This window comes from Narcine bancroftii, chromosome 4 (genome assembly GCF_036971445.1).
Source record: "Narcine bancroftii isolate sNarBan1 chromosome 4, sNarBan1.hap1, whole genome shotgun sequence".
Lineage (NCBI taxonomy): Eukaryota > Metazoa > Chordata > Chondrichthyes > Torpediniformes > Narcinidae > Narcine > Narcine bancroftii.
The window spans coordinates 19,264,561-19,287,218 of NC_091472.1; the positions used below are offsets into that span (position 1 = coordinate 19,264,561).

At 39.4% G+C, this 22,658-nt stretch overlaps 1 protein-coding gene across 3 annotated transcripts in view; it reads left to right on the forward strand.

Moving 5' to 3' along the window:
• adss2 (adenylosuccinate synthase 2) overlaps positions 1 to 22,658 on the forward strand; it is a 118,968-nt gene that overhangs the window by 42,636 nt on the left and 53,674 nt on the right. Inside the window, exon 2 of one of the 3 annotated variants that reach the window (XM_069930870.1) lies at positions 21,576 to 21,704. The exons of the other annotated variants lie outside the window; for them this stretch is intronic. Coding sequence (XP_069786971.1) covers positions 21,651 to 21,704 — 54 coding nt within the window. The 5' untranslated portion in view covers positions 21,576 to 21,650. The remainder of the gene's footprint in view (positions 1 to 21,575; positions 21,705 to 22,658) is intronic. 3 annotated transcript variants of the gene reach the window in all.

Sequence of the window (22,658 nt, forward strand, 5' to 3'; positions counted from 1 at the left end):
TGTGCTGCTTTTTAAAGGAGAGCCCTGTTTCGGTCAAGTTCTGTATAACTACTAAAGATCAGATCAGAGCTGAGCTACCATTTCACGTAGAGTTCACCACTTTACCCCTCTGCCTTGATGCTGATAAGAAATAATGTACCTTTTACCACATTCAGTATATTATGCATACACTATTGGACAGTTTTGAGTTATCTTGGCCATTGCTACAACTTCATGCCGAGTGGATTCCAAGAGGGGAATTATTGGACCTGAGGAATGCTTCAAAAGTTGTGTTTCAAAGTTTGTGCTGAGTACATCGGCAATTGAACAGAACCCCAGTATAATCATGATTTATCCCTTGAGTTGTTCAGGGTATTACTATCAGAATTTTACTGTACAATAAAACCTGATAATCCAACAATGACATGACTTCTTAGCATATTTTTTTGTACCATTGGTAAATACTCCATGTAATTCTTCATCATTCTTTTTATTCACACTTATTTTTAACAACTAATACATTTTCCAGTGAACCTAGTGAGTTTAAAGGGAATATGGAAAACAGGGGCCTGGTAAGTTTAAAGGGACCGTGGGAAACCGGGGCCCTGGTGTGTTTAAAGGAAGCAGAGGAAATAAAAACACAGTAAGTAGATGCTGGATAATGTCTTTAAAGAATTTTACTATGTGTGCTCTAGTAGTTTCCCACATCCATTTGTAATTGAAAGCTGAAGTTAGATGTTTGTATGCAAAGGTAGCAATAGGGCAGCAGATGAGATCCTTTGTGTTTATATTTTAAAAAAAATGACATACATGTGGTGTATGGGAAAGTGGCATATAAAGGGAAGTGAATGGATTGAAAGGAGTTTTTTAAAAAAAAAGGAATGGTCCTTTCACTGCAGGGGAAGATGTGGTTTTGTGAAACACTAGGAAATACAAAGGATAATCTGTTGGTTCTGAAGACTGGTGGGGTGAAAAATGAAGGTTAGGGATCTCTATTCTTGCTCTGTCCAGGACCAGGTGTGTTAAAATGGAGATGAGAATTCATGAGAAGTGGTCAAGAGCTTTGTCAACAATGGTAGTGAATAAGTTTTGAGACAGTATGGTTAGCATAGCGGTGAGTGCAGCTCTGTTCCAACGCCAGTGATTGGGACCGGAGTTCAAATCCCACGTGGTCTGCAAGGAGTTCTCCCTGTGTCTGTGTGGGGGACTCCGGTTTCCTCCATTTGAAATGTACTTGGGGGTGTAGGTAAATTGGGTGTAATTAAGCAGCACGAGCTCGTGGGCTGAAATGGCCTGTTACTGTGCTTTATATTTCAATTTAAACATTTCATGCATATATAGGCTCATATTATTGTCAATCTTAAAATTAATGCTAAGCTATTTAGGTTTAAAATTAAGAAGTAGTTTTTCCACAAAGGAGTCTGGAAATCTACAAGGGGTGGTATCTCAAGAAAGCAGCCTGTCTCAAGGACCCTCACTACCCAGGCCATGCCCTCTTCACACTCCTACCGTCAGGAAGGAGGTACAGGAGCCTAAAGATGTACAAAAACAGCTTCTTTCCCTCTGTCATCAGATTTCTGGCTAGACATTGAATCACAGACACTACCTCACTTTCTCTTATTTGCACTCAATTTTTTACTATAATTTTTAAAAATGCAATTTATAGCAATTTTGTACCTGTAATTGCTGCTGGAAAACGATGAATTTTGTGACATGATCTTGACAATAAATTCTGATTCTGAATTATAAACAGAAAATGCTCAACAGATCACGCTAATCTGATGGGAAGAACAATGGAGTTGGCTGGTTTCAGGTTGAAGATCCTTTCATTCTGCATTCCCCATATCTGCTGTTGATTTTCATTCATCTGTGAAAGTCTGAATCTCTTCTCTCCTTCCTCCAAAATGCCCATGGGTATGGAATCATTTTTAGCACTTGGAAGATTTTTGTCACTTAAGGTTACCAAAAGACACAAAAATACTCCTGAAAATGCACTAGCTTCTGGGTGTCAACAAACAGGCAGGAAACTATCTTGTTTGAGTAGTAAATTCTAATAACTTACCAAAAATGGGTAAATAATGCAACACAACATACAAATACCCATGTGGTTGGGTAAATGTGAGAAATTTAAGTCACTCATCTGGATCAGTTTCTACTCCCAACTAATTCACTCAAATCAAGTAATAACACATGGATTGGTTGTTGTATAGGAGTAAGCAAGAACAGTATTATCCAATTTAACGGCCATTTGAGGATCATTGAGAATCTGGTTTAATGGAATTACATTTTGATTAGTAAACAAAAATTGGGCATGTACTATCAATTCTCTCACATGGTGCAAATAAGTGCAGTCTTATTTCTGTGCATTTAGAACGAGGCTGCATTAATCATTTTACAGGGTTCTCCTGAGCCAGTTCAAGGTGGTGGTTAACATTTGGAGAAAATATCACAAAAACACCTATAATAATGGATAAGCAAGGGAGGTGCCATTATGGACAGCAGCCCCAAGCCAGCAGAATGAAGCAGACTCGACCAGTAATCAGCAGCTCGACAGGAGTAACTTTAAGTTAACTTTGTTATTTTGATTCACTATAGGAATCAAAAGGTACAAAATATAGGTAACCCTCTGGATAAGCTGCTCAGATGGTTTTTGTTGGGTTAGTTTTTAAATAGAGTAGGTTAAGGGGTTTTTATAATTTATTAAATATTTGTGTGTGTGTGTGTGTATATATATATATGCGTGTGTATATGTATATATACACACACGCACGCGTGCGCACGCACATATAATAAAAAACTTGCCTCTGCCACTTTTTGTCTCCTACCATAAAGCCAGTTCCGTATTGAATTGGCCATCTTACCCTGGATACCTTGTGATCAGACCTTTGTATCTATGTCCATGCATAAAATGTTCAACATCCTGCTCTCATCAATCCTCTTGCAGCGTCTTTGATTTAAAAATTCTTACCAGGTTTGTGAGACACTATCTCCAATGCACACGTCCTCTTTTTGCCCTCCTAAATTTCCTTAAGCCCTATTCCTACATGTACTCAATCAGGGATTTGCTTAAATCTGATGTATGCCTCCTTTTATTTTTTCTTTGAAAACTTTGTATTATCTTTTAAAAATATTATAAATAATCAAACCCTTGTTACAAAAACACATTAGTAAAATACATAGTCTTAAATTAGTAAATTAATAAACAATATGCCTCCTTTCATGACTAATCTCAGAGTCCCTCATCAAACAGGGTTCACAAAACTTGCCAATTTTGTTCTTCACCTTTGGCTTTATGAGTTTGTGCTTGAGTATAGACGTTGGTAACTTTGGGAGTATTGTGTGCAATTTTAGTTGCCACGTTACAGGAAAGTTGCAGAGGCTTTGGTGAGAGTGTAGAAGAGGTTCAACAGCTTGTTGCCTGGATTAGGGAGTACTAGCCACAAGGAAAGGTTGGAAAAACTTGGGTTACTTTCTCTGGATATGAATGGATGTATTGGGGTGGGTGCAGAAGTAGTTCCCCAAAATGTTGTCTAGATTAGTGAGCTACATGGAGCAGTGAGACAATTTGGAGTGGTTATCTCTTGTGTGGGGGAAACCTGATAGAAGCTTAAAATTATAAGAGGCACAAATAGGGAATTCTTTTTACCAGGGTGAGAATATTAAAAAAAAACATAGAGGGCGTAGATTCAAGATGAGATGTTGGAAGTTTTAAAGGAGGTTTGTAAAGCAAATTTTTGACATCAAGTGCGTGTGATGTGCTGCCAAGAGAGGTAGTGGAAGCAGATATGAAGCATTCAAGAGGCGTGAAGACCAACGTGAACAAACGGGGGATAGATGCCAGATGGAATTTGTTTGAATTGCCATGATGGTTCGGTACAGACATCATGGGCTGAGGGGCCCCTTTCTGTACTCCGTTCCATGAGATTTTTAGCAGTTCTAATTAAGTTCAAGAAGTAGAAAAGGACAGTATTAGAGAGGCTTGGATCAAAAGGTCAAAACAATTGTGAATGGACTAAGTGCATTGGAAATACCTGCCAAAGGAGGTGATGGGGAATCGGAATCCAGTCATCAAGTCCTGCATGTTGTTCAAACAGCCAAATAAGTTAATGGAGGATGTTTTTGCTGGACATGTTTTCCAATTAGATAGCCAAAGATTAGCAAATGAATGGGACAATGTGAAGTGGGTATGGACAGACCTAAAATTAATGCTTGAACAGATTGGTGGTTCTGTGACTGACAGAACAAATAACAATCAAACCTGGGAACTGTGGTTATGCCCAGGTGATGGCAGTGAAGAGGTCTTGGAGAAAGATGATAGAGTCACCTCTGTTAAAGGCTGCAGGGGGATCAAAAAAGACTGGAGGACCTGTGTCATGGTAAGTTGTGAAATGTCATCAGCAGGTTTGAGGATTAGATCTTTGATAGTGTGACATATATGGACATCTTTGGCGGGGGGGGGGGGTGGTTAAAACATGAATTTCAAGCAGGATTATCAGAAATTTGGGTGGTTATTACGTATTTCAGATTGGAAGAAAAAGGTGAAGCTGGAGAGGGCATATATATTTTAAAGATATTTACTGTATTGTGTGCAGTTTGTTTTTTGTCATTGTTAATACCCATGATAAAAATGTTATGAGTTAATATGCAGGGAAACTAAGTGGCAGGAAATGAAGGTAGTTGGTGAACTGGGACAGGTAGGATTGCTTTGTTAGAAGCCTGTATGGATTCACAAGTGAAGTGTCCCAAACAGTCCTTCCAAGTGAAGCAACACTTCACTCCTGAATCTGCGGGAGTCATCTAATGGATCTCGTGCTCTTCTTGTGGCCTCCTCTACATTAGAGCTATTGGATGAAAACTGGGAGACAGTTTTGTTGAGCACCTTAGCTCTTTTCGCTACAATTACAGGGATCTCCCAGTGAAATCATAATGGAAAAGACACAAAACAACACTTGATACTAAAACAATACAGGCATTCACATTGGATACAGTGATATCCCAAACCAGTAGCCACTTACACTCTCTCTCTATAACACGTGCAGTAATATTCGATAACTAGCACACTTACAAGACAGGAACAAGACACATCCTTCCGATTCCCTGTACCAATGGGGTACAGTGGGGTTCAATGTCAAGTAATCCCACGCAATACTGCACTCCCACTCTTTAAGTGTAGTGCACACCTTACCAAAGACTCCTCCAGTGATCTCCACAGTTTGTGACGTGGTATAGAGCAGTGTTCCTAGTCAGGACTAAAGAGCACGTGGTAGGCTTTTAAAGTGCAGTCAGCTGGGGAGTCTAGTCCGGGTAATCAGTAAGTGTTTAAAGGCACCACCAGTCAGGTGTGCAATAATGGGTGGGCAAAGTTCAACCTTGATTGGTAGGTGATACTGCGTCTGACCAGGTTCCAGACGGACGGGTCACGTGACCCTCCACAATCCACATTCCCACCAGGTTCCAAACAGAGAGGCCACATGACCTTCCACAATCCACACCAACCATTTTAATTCCACACACCATTCCCATGCACTGCCCAGCTGAGGCTACTAACAAATTGGAGTAGCATCACGTAATATCCATCTGGGCATTCTCCAACCAGTCGCCATTAACTTTGACTTCTCCAGTTTTTGTTGAAAGGATTCCTCTGAGTCTCTGTCTTTCCCTATCCCTGTCTCCTTTCCTCTAGCTCCCTTCCCTCTCCATTCAGAGCTAATCCCTCTTCCTATCACCAGCTATTTTTCTCTTCTACCCTCTCACCTTTATCCATCTATTAGCTCTTACCTATTAGTTTGTACAGCTCTCCCTATTCCTTCCTTCCTCTTCTCCAGCCCCCCCCCCCCCCCCACCTTTTAATTTGGCCTGCCTGCTTTTTGCTCATTTCTTGACAAAGGGCTCAGGTCCACAATGTTGGTTGTTAGGTACAACATCATCCACATTGTATTAAATTATAAGCATACTTTCAATGGAGTTGGATCTATTCCTATTTTTATTGAATTCTGGCACATCCCTCTGAATGCTCTACATCTTAGAAAATTTCAGATGCAGACAATGCATACTTGAGAGGAGTTTGCTGCTTTCTAATTCTAATTTAGTCAAATTATTAATTACAACAGCAAATTTAAAGGTGTGTATCATTTGTATGATAATGTAACAAGACATCCTTCTTGAATCAGTGTTCCTTGTCCTTTGTATCTATCCCCTTTAAATATGGGTTGACTTTTCCTGGATAATACTCAAAACAAAGTTTTTTATTACATTGCAGTACCCTTGACAATAAACAATTCAATTCACCGGGTTCCACACGTAGTGTGTAGCAAGTTCCACAAATCCAGCAATGTGAAAGTAAGTCATATGTCCCAAAAAAACTACTTTGTTTTTCACTTTTTCAGTTCAGATAAAGATTCTTCCATCTGAAACATAAACTCTTAGCGCAGATGCTGTCTGATCTGCCGAGTGTTCCCAGCAATTTCTGCTTTAACTTTGGGGCGGCATGGTTTAGCACAATGGTGATACAGCACCAGCTATAGGGACCGAGGCTCGAATCCAGTGCTATCTGTAAGGAGTTTGTACATTTTCCCCGTGTCTGCGTCGGTTTCATCCCACCCTTCCAGATATACCAGGGGTATAGGCCAATTGGGTATAATTGGGCAGCAGGATCGAAAGGGCCTGTAACTGTGTTGTATATCTAAATTTAAAAAAAAGACATCTACAGTTTTTAAAAATCATCAATATTAGCTGTTCCTTCACCAGAGGAAGAAGTTTTTTTTTTACTATCCATTTTATTGAGTCTATTCATTTTAAACACATTAATATAATCAATCCTAACCTCTAAATTGGAGGGATTTGTCCTCTACAATTATGGTTGGGAAATCCAAATTAATTTTATTCCAGAGTTCTACATTTACATGAAACCAAATAAAAATTGCAAGTATAGGATATCTGGGGAAAAAAGAAATCAAAATGTAGGTTGCATTGAGCAGGCCAGACAATTTTTCAGGTGTAAGATCCAAATGGTTGGTTCAAATTTACTAACCAATCACACTTTCAACTATCTTTGGTTTTCAGCAGGTACATACTCCATCAAAATTATTTTTATACTTTTTTTTGTTGTTTTCCACTCCTTTATCTCAAATTATTTAGGTTAACTGCAAAAACAAGCAAAGTTTGTAGGGCTGAATTCTTTAACTATAAATCTGTTATGCAATATCCTGTAGGCTTTCATGCTCATAAATTAACAAAAAAGGAGAGGCAATAATAGATGGCTAAACATAGCAACAGAACATGAGTGGACCTGTGACATGTGCACGATTGAGTGCTGTAATTTATAGTTGAAAAGATATACGTTGGTGAAGTTGACTTTTATGTTCTGTATAAGTTACAGGCGGTAATTACTTCAACACGCCAAGCTAGCACTCGAGGATTGCACTGAACCCTGGCCTTGTTGCTAGCTTAAAATTGGTGTATGCTTTGATAAAGTTACACTGACCCTCATAGGGATTGTATTCAGAGATTTTATGGCTTAGAAGAATGTCCATCTCCTCATTTCAGTTTTAGTGGTCCTGATGCTTTGGAATACCTATTTAATTTTTTCTGATTATCAGACAATACACGTCAAGATAGCATTGTCTAATTTATTCAGCACCCTGTTTAAAGAAATGATTTTGAATACATGTATGGTAGAGATAAGAGAGGACCTCTGGGGATTTTTTTTTGGCAGGCTAATTACAATAGAAATGGGCAGGAGCTGAGGACAGTAGATTGGAAGCGACTTGCTAGGCAAACCCACATCAAATATGGGAGTTGTCATGACCAAGGTGAAAACACAATGCAGGAGAAATTCAGCAGATCAGACCGTGTACTTTATATAGCAAAGGTAAAGATTCATAATGTTTCGGGCTGAGCCCTTCATCAAGGTATGGAAAAATGTCATCGGGCATCTGAACAAAAAGGTAAGGGTGGAAGAGCATGGTCCCAAAGGCAGGAGGTAATAGAGGGAGGAGGCATACAGCAGCAAGCAGAGGGAGGAGGAGGAGGTTTCTCCACGTTTCTCTAGCATTGTGTTTTTATTTCAAGTTAACTATGGTATCCAGACTTTCGTGTTTTACTTTGGACAAGACTGATGTGTTTTATGACTGTTGATTTTAATGTTATTTCCTCAGATTTAATACGTGTAACTGTATAATTCTGTGGCTCTCAACATGCATGGACATTTTAGTGTGACTCGATATATTTTTAACAGCACCTTCAAATTCAGTTCTGATCATTCGTGTTTGCATCCTTCTGGTATGGATGCAAGATTTTAAAAAAAAGACTCCATGGTCTCTTGTACCACCAAGATGAGGCCACCTTATAAATTGGAGAAAGATTGCCTTTGTATTCCACTTTGGCAGTCTCAAACCAGGCTTAATCAATATCAACTCCCCCATTTCCAGTAACCTGTTACATTCATTTTTCCCCCTCTCTGTTTTTCTCTCATCCCTCTGACTCCTTTCCTTCTCTTTCCCCTGCTTGTCACACCCTTTCCTTCCAACTATCACAGCATCTTACTCAACCCCCTACCCGCTCCAGCATCACCTCCCATTCTTCCCCCTCCCACAGGCATTCACATGCTCTAATCTGGGCGTTGCTCTTAACTAGCAATATTTTTGTGCATTAATATTCTTGGACTTCGCTCTTAGGATTGTTATCTGCTCAGTTTTCAAATGAGGGTAATGGTAATCACTATAAAATTCTCCTAGACAAGATCAAGTGTATGCTTCATGCAATTTACCATTGGTTTGATTAAAATTTGAGGTAATTGCAAACCATATCAACCATTTTTAACTATCATCACACCACATATCCTGCATTCTGAGATTCTCTCCTGAAGCATTTATGCTCTTCCTCCTCTGCTTGCCTCCTTAACCAATGTTTTTATCAACCCTCCTAATCCCAAACAGAATTTTGCAGAAGCTTTGTATAAATGCAAATTGTCACTCAACCTGAGGGTGTGACTTCTTATTTTTCTCAGTTTTTTTATTATGTTGGAGATGAGCCAACAATTTGGCCCCAGGCTCTATCACATAATGGTATATTAGGCATTTTTATGGTGAAAATAGCTGTCTCCAATTTTTTTTAAAAAAAGGTTATTTTTACCTTTTATGCTGATGACCTCTAAGGGGGATCCTGTGGTCCCTTTTTGCAAGCTGAGTCAGGAGCCAGCTTCCATAGCTAAGGGAGGCGGGGTGAGTGGTGCAGTAGCGCCACTTAGCCCACCACCGAGACGTCAAACTTGTGCGCCGAGAAAGAAAAGCGGCCTATACTCGACAATGACGACAGAAGAGCAGGTAAGTGCGCTAGTGGAGATCTGTGCAAGCAGTCTTTGGACTCGGGCAGATCTGCGCAACGTAATGCCTCTTATTAACCATATGGATCTTTAAAAATTCGTGCTCCTGGGTGGCGGGCTGATGGTGTCACCGTGACATCAGCAGCCCTCCCCTTGGCAGCCACTTTCAGTGGCATTCATTTTATGGAGGAGGTGGAATGATTACAATCCACCTTTAAATGTACCCCCCGAGGTGGATGGAAGCTGGAGCGTATTCCAGCAGTCCATCCGCCTTCGGACCTTTTACGGAGGTAAGTGCAGTGATACAAAGATGGGGAATCTCGGTTTATACATTCTCCTTAGTTCTCCATAAAAAGGGCCTATTGTTCAAGGCCTTGCATATCATAGGCCTTGCAAATTATGATCCAAACTGCTTCGCCCAGCAAGACACATCACCAATGGTTATAGAGTTCATGTATATTAATACATAAAAGTGGTTGAGAAACTCAACTCAGCAGGTACTCCAACACTTTTGTGCATTGAAACTACAATCATAGCATCTGCAGACTATTTGGTTAACTCTGGAGTTAATGTATATATTGGTTTCAAGCATGGAAAGCTTGCCCCTGGCATTTGCAGTAGATAAATTGTTGAACCTTGTTTTTAATATTCTATAGTTCCATCTTGGGTATAGATAATTATTGAGTTTATAGTCTTAATAAAATATAGAAACTTGGCTAGGAAAATCAAAATCCACAATTGACAAACTACGAGAATGGTATCAAAACTTCAGCATGGATAATTGGACTGACGAGGCTTTTGGAGGGATTGTCACTCTCAGTTGTGATGACGACCAATCTGGTGTTGTTCAATCAATAACATTGTACCATGAAACAATCAGCTAGCTGCCCGAGTGTACAAAGTAAAGACTGAAAATTAGTTGGTCGAGAAACGTAAAGACAAGGGATGCTAGAGTCTTGAGCAAACAAGCTGCTGGAAGGACTCTGGTGAAGGCAGCATCCTTGGGTAGAAATAGTCAACATTTTGAGTTGGGACCCTTTACCAAGATTCAATGAAGGATTCCAATCTGAAGCGTTGACTGACCATTTCAACCCATGGATGCTGTCTGACCCACTGAGTACCCCCAGCAGCTTGTTGTTTGCAGGAGATGTTTGTCCTCTGCTCTTCCCAGATATAGGATTTTGCAGCCTTCTTCAGCAACATAAAATGTTTATAATCCATTCTTTCTTTAAAGGGCCGTAGTTAATTAAGATTATTTTTTATTGTCATGTAATTAAATAGAAAATGTAATATTACACAACCTTTTCTTCAGTCTCCCAAAAGGCGTATGAAGAATCACATTAATATTGTCTGGCAACCCTGACAGTAAAAAGAGAAGCAAAAGAGAAACTCCTTCAGAGCCCCTGAATGTCCATGGATTTGCCTCCAGTGCTCATGCAGCCTCTGCAACCACACAGACTCCTGTCTATTGGCAACCCGAGCTCCAGATCCAAACCAGAGGCTGGAGGAGAAGTTGTCCTTGTTGGGACTCAACATCCCTCTCCAGAACTGGATTCTTGACTTGCTAATGGAAAGACCTCAGTCTATCCATGTCGGAAGCAGAACGTCAAGCACTATTGCACTGAGCACTGGAGTGCCTCAGGGCTGTGTGCTCAGACCACACCTGTTTGCTTCTGACCCACAACTGGAATGCCAGATCCAGCTCCAAAAGAGTCATTGTTTGAAGAGGACACAACAGTAATTAGCCTCATCAGTAACTACAGAGAAGAGGTGGAAAATCTTGTGATATGCTGTGTGATAAATAATCTGAGTGTCAACATGGATGAGACCAAGGAGATGATTGTGGACTTCAGGAGGACCAGGGTTGATCACCTTCCACTGCACATTAATAGCTCAGTAGTGGAAAGAGTAGAGAGTACCATATTCTTCGGAGTCCATTTAAGAGATGATATATCCTGGACACAGAATATATCTTCACGTCAAGGTGGGACAACAGTGACTGCTCTTCCTGAGAAGTCTGAGGCGGGCAAGACTACCAGCCACCATCCTGTAAACTTTGCAGGAACTCTATTAAATGTGAACTGGCCACCTGAATCACATTGTGGTGTGGTTGGTGCAGAATACTGGATTGGAGGTCAATCTGCATGATCATAAGAGCAGCAGAAAGAATCACAGAGATTTCACCCTTTCCCCACATCCACTTCCCCGAATTGACGTGATCTACCAGGATCATTGAGGACCCCTTCCACCCCACTGGCAGCATCTCCTAGCTACTCCCTTCGGGAGAAAGAGACAGGGGCATCAGAGTCCGAACCACCAGGCTGAGAAACAGTTTTTTCCCCATAGCATAGGCAGTGAGACTGCTGAATGACTGATGAATTGCTCATACAAACCCACAAAGACTTTACTATATATTTAACAATATTTTTTTAATATACATAGTGCATAAGTATAGTTTGTGTGTGAGATGTCTACGTATGTTCGTATGTTTTTGCAGAGGACAGGAGAACTCTCTTTCACACGTGTACAATTGGATGATAATAAACTTGAACTTGAACCCCGGTTCAAATACCTGGTTCCTATGAGCCAGTCTCCAGCAGCTTGCATCCTGTATGGGTCCTCTGACCACAAGTTGCCAGCAGCCCTCAACCTGTGTGGGTCTTTCAACCGCTTGAGCCCCTCACTGGTCAGCTGTCATGGTCACTGTCTTGTAGAGTCATCTCCTATGCTTCTCCTTCTCAAAATGTGTCGTCTCTCCCAGTTCCTGGTGCTTTTTGCTGGTCCTCTGCTCCTCTGGAGTCTGCGACCCCTTGAGACCACAACTGCACAGGCGACGCTATCTTGGGTTCAGATCCTGCAGTTGCAGGATTTTACTTACAAATACTGATGGCTCCTTTAACAGGCTGGAAAAAGCTTTTAATGAGCTATCGGCATTGGGACTGGGCAATTGGACCCTCTGGAGGAGTGCTGTGTCAATGCTTTCCGCTCTCCCCAGTCAGCATCAGCACTGCTTTTACTATAGCTCCAGCAGTGCCGGAATTTTGTTTTTAAATAAGTGATATTTTAACAGCAAATCAGAATTACTGTTTAACATCCATTTAAGTTGTTCAGATTAAGCTTCTTTTGTGGATTTTATTTCCCTCAAATGTTACATCAAAATGGTTCAAGTTCTTTTCGGAATTGTTTAATATTTCAGCTTAGTCGTCTGTTCTCATCTTTATTTGGAACTCTTAATTTATTAGTTTTAAAACTTTATTTCCAATTTCATATTTTGTTGGCTATCTCAAAAAAATTTTCTATATATTTAATTGTTCATTCAATTAGATTCATTATAAATGTTGGAAGACAGAATTCCTTTTTAACTTGCATCTGACTGGCTGCATCCCTCCAGCAGTTTGTTTCTCCCATTGGAAAAGACATTGTGTACAAAATTAAGATCACTGAACCATATGGACATTTTCTTGGAGGTCAGCAACAAGTGTCATTTCTTTGCCTCTGGCAATAAAATCCAGGCCATTATGGTTAGTGTAGTGGTTAGTGGTTCGATTCTGGCGCTGTCTGTAAGGAGTTTCTTCTCCCCGTATCATGCGGTGCTTTCCTTCGGGTCCTCCGGTTTCCTCGCACCCTTCAAAATGTAGGTTCATTGGGATATTTGGGCTGCACAGGCTCATGGGCCAGAAGGGCTTGTTACTGTGGTGTATATCTAAATAAATTATCTCAAACAAGTGAATGAAATCCAAAATATGTCCTACCATTGCTATACAGCATTTAAATTTCATTGGACATTCTTAAAGAGCTTCCCTATATTTAGCTTATCAATAAATTCCAAGTTGACTATCACTTGGATTAAGCTCAAAAGTAGCAAGGGCTCAAAGCCCTCTGATCTCGTCGTCATCACCTGATGGAGCCATTGCTCTCCGTTGAAATGTCTAGTGTCTCTGAACATGTACAATTTCATTCCCCTGACGTTTGGACTCCTTGAAGAGTTAGAATGACCGTGGTTATGACCTCTCTGGAAGTTAGGAACTTCTCATATGTGAGTGGGCCTCAGAAGAGGTTTGGATTGTTGGTTCACACTCCTTAAAGGAAAATTAATCAGATATCCCTCCCTTTGCTCTTTCGTAGTTTGTTAGTTATTATTTACAAGCTTCCAGCTTCACTTGTTTCTCAAATACATTTTCTGAATGGATTGGAGTTTGTCAAACATGTTCAAGAAAGTTTTCTAAATCAATATATAGAGGTACCAACTAGAGAGAGTATAATACTGGATCACCTTTTAGGGAACAAGACAGGACAGGCAATAGAAGTATGTGGAGGGGTATATTTTTGGTCCAGTGATCATAATGCCATTAGTTTCACGCTAATTTAAAAAAAAAAATTAAATTTAGACATACAGTGCGGTAACAAGCTATTTTGGCCCATTAATCCATGCTGCCCAATTCACACTCAATTAACCTACACTCCCAGTACATTTTGAATGGTGGGAGGAAACTGGAGCACCCTAGGAAAAACCCACGCAGATACGAGGAGACACATACATAATCCTTACAGTCAGCATGGGATTTGAACCCTGGTCCTGATCGCTGGTGCTATAAAGGCGCTGCACTAGTTGCTATGCCATACGTTCAGTCCAAATTATGATTATGGTTAGGATAAGTCTGGTCCTTGGATTTAGATTCTGAATCGGAGAAAGGACGATTTTGAGGAAAAAGAAAGGATCTAGAAAGCATGGATTGGTAGGTATAAGGATGCGTTCGATAAGCTGAAGGACTTCACAGGTTAAATTTTGAGAGTACAAAGTTTGTATGTTCCTGTCAGGATTAAAGACCGGAATAGGGAACCTTGGATTTTGAGGGATATTGTGGATGTATATTAAGAAGAGGAGAGGGTCCCCTTGAAGATCAGAGTAGTTGGCTATGCAGGAAGCCCGAAAAGATGAGAGAGATGGTTTTTTTTTGGTATTAGCGTTTACTCAGGAAAATGGCACCAAATCTAGGGAAGTAAGGAAAACAAGCAGTGAGGACAAGGAATCTATACAGATTAAAGAGGAGGAGGAGCTTGCTCTCTTTAAGTAAATGAGAGTGGATAAATCCTCAGCACCTGACAAGATGGTCCCTCGGATCTTGATGGAGGCAAGTGTGGAATGGAAATTTCAGGGGCCTAGGCTGAAATATTGAAAATGTCCTTAGCCACAGGTGAAGTGCCGGAGGATTGGAAGGTAGTTCTAGTTGTTCCATTGTTTTATATATTAAGAAAAGGCTTCAAAAATAACCAGGAAATTATAGGCCTGGCATCAGTAGTACCTGTACTGAAAGTAAATTATTGGAAGGTGTTTGGAGATTGGATATACAAGTATTTGGATAGCCGACATGGCTTTGTGTGTGGTAGGTTGTGTTTAACCAGTTTTATAGTTTTTCGAGGAGGTTACCAGAATCATTGATGATGAAAAGGCTGTGGATGTTATCTATATGGACTTTAGTGAGGTTTTTAACAAGGTCCCTCATAGGAGGTTAATCAGGAAGTTTCAGATGCTCAGTATTCCTTGTGAGGAGGTGAACTGTATTTGGCATTAGTTATACAGGAGAAGCCAGAGAGTGGTAGTGGATGATTGCTTCTCAGACTGGAGGCCTGTGACTAATGGTGTGCCTCAGGGATCAGTGCTGGGACCATGTTGTTTGTCATCTGTATCAGTGATCTAGTTGATAATGTGATAAATTGGATCAGCAAGTTTGCAGGTGACACTAAGATTAGAGGTGTTGTTGACAGTGAAGAAGGTTTTCAAAGCTTGCAGAGGGATCTGGACCAGCTAGAAAAATGAGCTGAAACATGGCAGATGGAATTTAAGGAGAAGTGTTGCATTTTTGTAAGGAGAAACCATGGTAGGACATACACGATAAATAGTAGAGCACTGAGGAGTGGGGTAGAACATAGGGATATGGGAATACAGATACAAAATTTCCTGAAAATGGTGTGACAAGGTAAATAGGGTTGTAAAGAGAGCTTTTGGCATATTGGCTTTCATAAACCGAAGTATTGAGTTTAGGAGTTGGGATGTTTATGGTAAAGTCACATAAGACATTGGTGTGGCTAAATTTGGAGAACCATGTGCTGTTTTGGTTACCTTGCCACATGAAAGATATCAATAAGATGGAAAGAGTGCAGAGAAGATTTACTAGGATGTTGCTGGAACTTCAGGAACTGAGTTTATTTCCTGGAGCATAGAAGAATGAGGGGATATTTGATAGAGGAATACAAAATTATAAGGGGTGTAATCAGAGTAAATGCTTTTTACACCGAGGTTGGGTAAGATGTAAACCAGAGGACAAGGGTATAGTAGAAAGGGGAAAAGTTTAGGGGGAACTTCTTCACACAGAGAATAGTGGGAGTGTGGAATGAGCTGCCATCTGAAGTGAATGCGGGTTCAGTTTTAACATTTAAGAAAAATTTGGACGGTTCCATGGATGGGAGGGTTATGGAAGGCTGTGGACTAGGTTGCAGGTCAGTGGGACTAGGGAGATTAATAGTTCAGCACAGACTAGAATGGCCAAAGGGCCTGTTTTCTATTGCTGTAATGTTCTATGTAGACAAAATGTCTGCTTTTTTGAGTTTCCCATGTTGTGACTGCAGATGCTTTCAAGTGATGTCAGAACACAACTTATCCATATGGCTCAATGTTACATTTTGAAGGGCATTGGGGATGAATATTAATTGATGTCCCTGTCAGTACTATTTATGTATTTGGAATGAATAAAAATAAAAGGTTATTACTCAACATTGATATTGGCAACAAGCCACTGCAGAATAAATGTGAATAGCCACTGCTTTTAATGTAGCACTGTGGAATAATTTAATCCATCAATTTGATTTTCTTTTATCCATTCCACTTCATGCCCATGGTGACAGATTATGTTATGTTTGTTTTGTATATAGATATGTGTTTGGGAGATAAATTGGGGCAGGTTTTTTTATTGTAAATCACATACAAACAATTAAAACAGATTTTATTTAAAATACTGGATCTTTGCTCATGCTAGACATGTTGGCCCCAGAGCCTTTGCAAAAACTTTGCTGAGTGCCCAAGAGACTTCACTAATGGATTGTTGTTTACAAAAACGGAATAGATGAAAGAACTGTTGGAGGTGCAGTTTATCTGGAGTGGAACTTGCTGTTCTAGAAGGGTCATGTGGTTTTGCAAGCAGAGAGAGTAAAACAGGCTTTCTCTGTATGTGTATGAGAGAAAGACACACGCACAGATCAGTTCTGCCATTTTACAGTCAGCAGCAGCTGGAACAGGACAAGCTGGCAAGCTTGTGGAAAACCTCATTTGGAAGACGAGTTTTGAGTGGTTAAACCTGGTCAAAGCCCTTGTGGTTCATGCAAGAGGAGAAGACTGGCTGTCTAATGTTTCACTTGAAATAAGAGAAACAAAGAAGAACTCTGTGGTGACCTGAAAGAAGGAGGATATCATCTGGAGAACCCTGAGGGGGCAAGTTTCTTCAGTAAGACACTGAAGTGGCTGGGTGTCCATCGGACAACAAATCTCTGAAAACCGACAAGAACCTTCCTGAGCGGGTACCATTTACCTTTCAAGCACCAAAGCCTGGTAAACTTTATAAATGTTAAATTCTGTGCACAGTATAAGAATTGCCTGCAACCAGCGAACTTGGAGGAATGAAAAGTGACATGGGACTGGGAAGAAAAAAACTTTTCTGAACCTAAACAAACATTACATACATGTGCACTTAGAATTAGAAGGGGGTTAAGTTAGGTTAGTTAAGTCAATAGTGATGTTAATGTTAAAGTGTGATTCTGTTTTTGTTTAAAGATAATTAAAAGCAACTTTTGTTTAAGTAATGTCTTGGTGAATATCTATTGCTGCTGGGTTCTGGTGTCCTCTGGGCACGTAACACCATTTATAAAATGGCTTTCAGCTCCAATTTTTTTTCCTAACTGGACATTTAATTTAAAAAAAATTTTTTTTAATTGTATTTACAGCTTGGTAGAAACAGATCCAGCCATTTAAACCCTTACTCTGCTGGATTTAGTAAACGTACCAAAAGTGAACTGACATTACTTGCTAATAGAATTAAAGAGATTGACAGATTATATTTTATGTTGGACCTTTATAAGAAGAGTAGAATTTCAAACTCAGCACTTTGAGGATCAACTACTTAAACTTAAATCTCAATTTTATGTATATGAAGAGAAATCAGGTAAGATGTTAGCTGATCAGATGAAGGCATCTGCAGCTAAAAGACATTACAGGTATACGATCCTTTATCTGGACGTCTAAAATCTGGAAAGCTCCAAAATCCGGTAAGTAGGGAGAGAGGCGGCCGGCGCTTGGGGGAGAAGGCCAAGGGACCGGTGCTAGGGAGAGACGGCCAGGCGGCCGAGGGACTGGTGCTTGGGGGAGACAGCCGGGCGACTGGAAAGGGGTGGGGGTGGATACGGCAGCACAATTCGGGTGGGCTTTCCGAAATCTGGAAAAATCTGAAATTCGGAACACACTGTCCCCCAAGGGTTCCGGATAAAGGATTGTGTGCCTGTGCAAAGATACGCAAGAAGGATGGAAACTACTTTTGATCATGCTGTAATTAATAAAATTTTGGGAATTTTATTCAGATCTATTACAAAACTCAATTTCATTATAATTCTATTTTAATGGATACATTTTTGCAACGGTTGAATATTCCTAAAATATCATCAGAAGATCAAAACTCGATGGACCCTCCAATTTCAGAGTCGGAAGTTTCCCAAGCTCTATCTTCTCTTCAATCTGGCAAGGTCCCAGGTCTGGATGGCTTTATAGTGAAATTTTTAAAATCATTTAAAAAGTATTTGAAAATTCAGTTTTCTCTGGGACCTCACTGGCACCTTTTTAAGAAGCGTAAATTTCATTGATTCCTAAAAAAGATAAAGATCTAATTGAATGTACTTCCTACAGGCCAATTTCTTTGTTGAATGTAGATTTTAAGGATCTTTCCAAGATTCTAGCTGGCAGATTGGAAAATATTCTTGCCTCTTATATCTAAAGATTCGATTGGATTTAATAACATTCATAGGTTGATGAATACTATTTATTCCCCTCAAGCACAATTCCAGAAAGTGTATTTTCTCTAGATGCTGAAAAGGCTTTTGACAGAGTGGAGTGGAACTATTTATTATTAACATTAAGGAGATTTAATTTTGATATGAGCTTTATATTATGGATTAAATTGATCTATAGTACACCCTTAACTATGGTAGTTACTAATAATAACAAATCCTCCTCATTTAGGTTGTTTAGGGGAACTAGACAGGGATGTCCCTTTTGCCCCTTGCTATTTCATCTAGCTTTAGCACCTCTGGCAATATCCCTTAGAAACTCTCATGAGGTTCAAGGGATTGTCAGAGATGGAGTAACTCGTATGGTTTCTTTGTATGCAGATGGATGATTAGTTTATATTTCAGATCCCGAAAAATCTGTCCCAACTATGTTATCTGAGTTTTTCAATTCAGCTCTCTCTGGATATAAATTAAACCTTCATAAAAGTGAACTTTTTCCGATTAATATGCAGGTCCATATCTGCACCCAAATTCCATTAAAGATTGTTAGAGATAATTTCACATACTTAGGGTTTAAAATTACTAAAAGGTTTATATAAACTCAATTGTTCTCCTCTATTTGAGTACATGAGATTGCCTTTTTCTAGATGGTCTCCTTTATCTTTAATAGATCACATTAATTTAGTTAAAATGATAATATTACTTATGTTTTTGTATTTATTTCAAGCGATTCCAGTTTTCATCCCAAAACCTTTTTTAAAAAATAATATTGACTCAAAAGTTTCTTCCTTTATTAGCTGTCTAACTTTTTGGATTTTTTGTTCTGATAAATTGAATTGTCCATTATGGACAGATTTAGAATTGAGATCTATACAACAGTATTCAGTGGCCTCTTTCCTCTCTTCCATTTAGCTTTTCCAAGATCAATAGGAATATATCTAATCCAATACTCAGACATATTTTGCAAATCTGGTTTCCATTTAGAAATTTTTTAATTTAAAAAATCTAGTGCTATCTCATAATTACTTTTTTCGACCATCAATAATTGATCAATCTTTCTCTGTATGGAAAATCAAAGGTATTGTTTCTTTTGCAAATTTATTTAAGGAAGATTGTTTAATGTCTTTTGAACAGCTTGCAAGTAAAATATGTTGTAACCAAATACTCAATTTTTTAGATATTTAGATTAGAAATTTCTTAAATACCATATTACTGGATTTTCGATTTGTATGTCCACCAGATTTAGTTGACAATATTTTTCAGTTGAATCTTGCTCAGAAAGGATTAATTTGAATGATATTTGATAGATTATTAAAATTACTTCCAGTACTTAATGATAAGATTACAAAGTCTTGGGAACTGGAAATTGCAAGACCCTTATCTGAGGATCTCTGGGAGATGATTTTTAAATTGGTATATTATCTCTTCTATATGTGCCTGACATTCATTAATCCAATTCGAAGTGGTGCACCATGTTCACATGTCCAAAGATAAATTGGCTAGTATTTTTTTGTAATATTAACCTTATTTTTGACAAATGCAAATCTGAAATTGCTACACAGACACATGTTTTGGTCTTGTTCATCCTTAGAAAACTCTTGGAATTAAAAAAAAAATATCTTCAACTATACTCCAGGTGGAGCTCCGACCCAATCCAATAACTGCTCTTTTTGGGGTTATTGACTCAGGCATAGAGAGTTTTTCTGAACTTGTTCAATGGGTTGTAGCCTTCTCTATATTGTTGGCTGGAAGAACTAGACCTCCAACAGTGTTTCACTGGTTTTCTCATATCATGTCTAAGCCTACCAAAAAAATTAGATATAATGTATTTGATTCATCGGTGAAATTTGAAGATACATGGAGACCTTTTTATCTCATTTTCATATGATGTAAATGTTTCTAATGTGATTAGATGTATTTACTCTTTTAGATGAGATTTCGTCTTACCTTTGTTTTTTGATTTGAAGTAGGAACCAAAAACTGCAAAATACGTATAGCCCTTAGAGAAGTTGCTCGGCTGTTTTTTGTTAGTTTTTTCTTTTTCATTAGAGTAGGTTGGATGGGGGTTTTTATATAATACTGTGGCGGCCTGCCGTGGCAGTGACCGCAACCAAAGGCCAACAGCCTGTGCAGTGGCACTGGCTCCAACAAGCGAACCAGTGGGTGAATGGCAAGAGCAGCTTAAAGGCCAGTGACCCCAAAATGGCACTGGCCTTGCTGCGCAGCCAACAGACGGACAGTGCGTGGAGAAGAAAGGCATTGTTATGCAGGAAAGTACCCGCACATGGGAAGCCTGCTTTTGTTATGCATGTTGTGATGTCAGCCAGGGGGGCGGCCACAGCGGGAATAGTGCAAGTATAAAAGTCGGGCCTGAGCCCCAGAGTTTAACCTGACTACACTACGTGTGTGACTTCTTTCGAGTAGCACGCGGCTACAATACTTTGGTTTTTTTTTTTAATTTTCACCTATTGCAGTGGAGGGGAGACCAAGTTTATACTGTTTGAAGTTTTATCTTTAAAAAAACATTTTTTTAAAATGATATTGTATTTTCAGTTTCGTTCCATTTTCTTCATTATTGTATTTCTTATCAAGACCAATAAAAAAGATATTTTAAAAAAGAAACTGATTCCAGCCATTTAAAATTACTTCCAGTACTTAATGATAAGATTTAAACTCTGTACCGCCCAATTTCACCCAAATTAACTTGCAACCCCCTATGTTCTGGATACTGGGAGAAAATCAGAACACCTGAAAGAAACTCATTGTGAACGTACAAACTCCTTACATACAGTGCCGCTTTTAAACCCGGGTCAATAGAGTTGTAATAGTGTCACGCTAAGCACTACACGAATATGTAGCAGTCAGTTTGCTTCCTGAAAATTCAAAAAGGTTAATAAATGCAAGATATGTTTGTGTTTGGTTTTAAGTGAGGGGCAGAATGTAGGGCTTCATCGTCATTCCACCAAGTCCACAGATTTGGAAGGAATAGATCCAGTAATCCATATATGCTACCAAGCATTTTGCAGTTTAAGTGGACATAGTGCAAAAATTTCTCAGCAGCTCATTAAAACCCTTGTAAAATCTCAGTGACAACAGGGCATTCCTGGGCTCTAACCCGCAAGCCATTCCTCACGTTCCAATTCCATTCGGTGACAGGCTGTTTAGGGGGATAAAATGGACAACTGTCTCCTCGACCAACCCTTCTCTTCATTTCTCCAACCTCCAGGTGATCATCTTGAGATGTGTTTCTTCTTGGCCCAGCTTAATGAAGATGTTGAGGCTTATGCATGGTTGGTGATAGATGGCTAAGCTTGTTTTATATGGACAACCTTTGAACCATTACCAATACATGCAGGTTAGTTTAGTAATGCAATGTCTGTCATCTTTCCATCAATGGTGAAATTCACAGCATTATTTAAAGTTCTTTTCCCTCCATATGATCAGCTGCAAATTTATGTGGGGGCATGATTTACACGTAAAACAAAATCAAAAGGCTTCTTGTACTGTTCTGATATAACAACGTGCTGTGTCCATGTGCTTTGCTGAAGGCTGAAAATATCCCTCTTCTCAATCCATTCACATAATTTGTGAGAAACAAGGCAGGGTAGAGAATATAGTTGATGAGTGACCATGTGCCAGGCATTGGTTGTTGAGTTACGTGGCTGTGCAGTTTTATTGCAGGTAAGTGTTGAATAGTTGAATTTCTTGCTCTTTGTCAGGCATTGCTGGAGTAGTTTGAATGTGTGGCACATTTATATCAGTATCTACACTACTGTTCAATGCCAAAGAATTCTAACTTGCAGCCTAGTCAGGAAGGGAGAAGGGAGCCCTCAGACAGCTAATGGCATGACTAACACAAGTGCAATGTACTGAATTTGTCACCTCAAATTGATCCTCTCCCTGTAGATCAAAGTCGTCATAATTCAAACTATTTTTTGCAGACATGAGAAGTTTTGAAGGACAATATTTAAAATGATTTCACCTGTTGAATGAAAGTCACGTTAAACATCCCTTTTTCCCCCCCAATGCTTTACCAGATCTCTTTAAAAAGAAAAGTGCAAGAATTGGAACTACACAGGGATCAAATGGCACATTGGAAGGATTTCTGTCTTAGGTTGCCACATCAACAACAATTTCATTTTGTGTAGCACTGTTAACATGGGCAAAAATGTTGTAAAAGTTCTCTTTGGATGTGTAATTCAAAATTTTCAGCAGGGAAACTGACCCAAATTAGGTGATGGTGGCTCGGTGGTGTAGCAAGCAGAGCTTCTGGAGCTCTCTGTTCAATCCCATCTTCTGGATGTTGTCT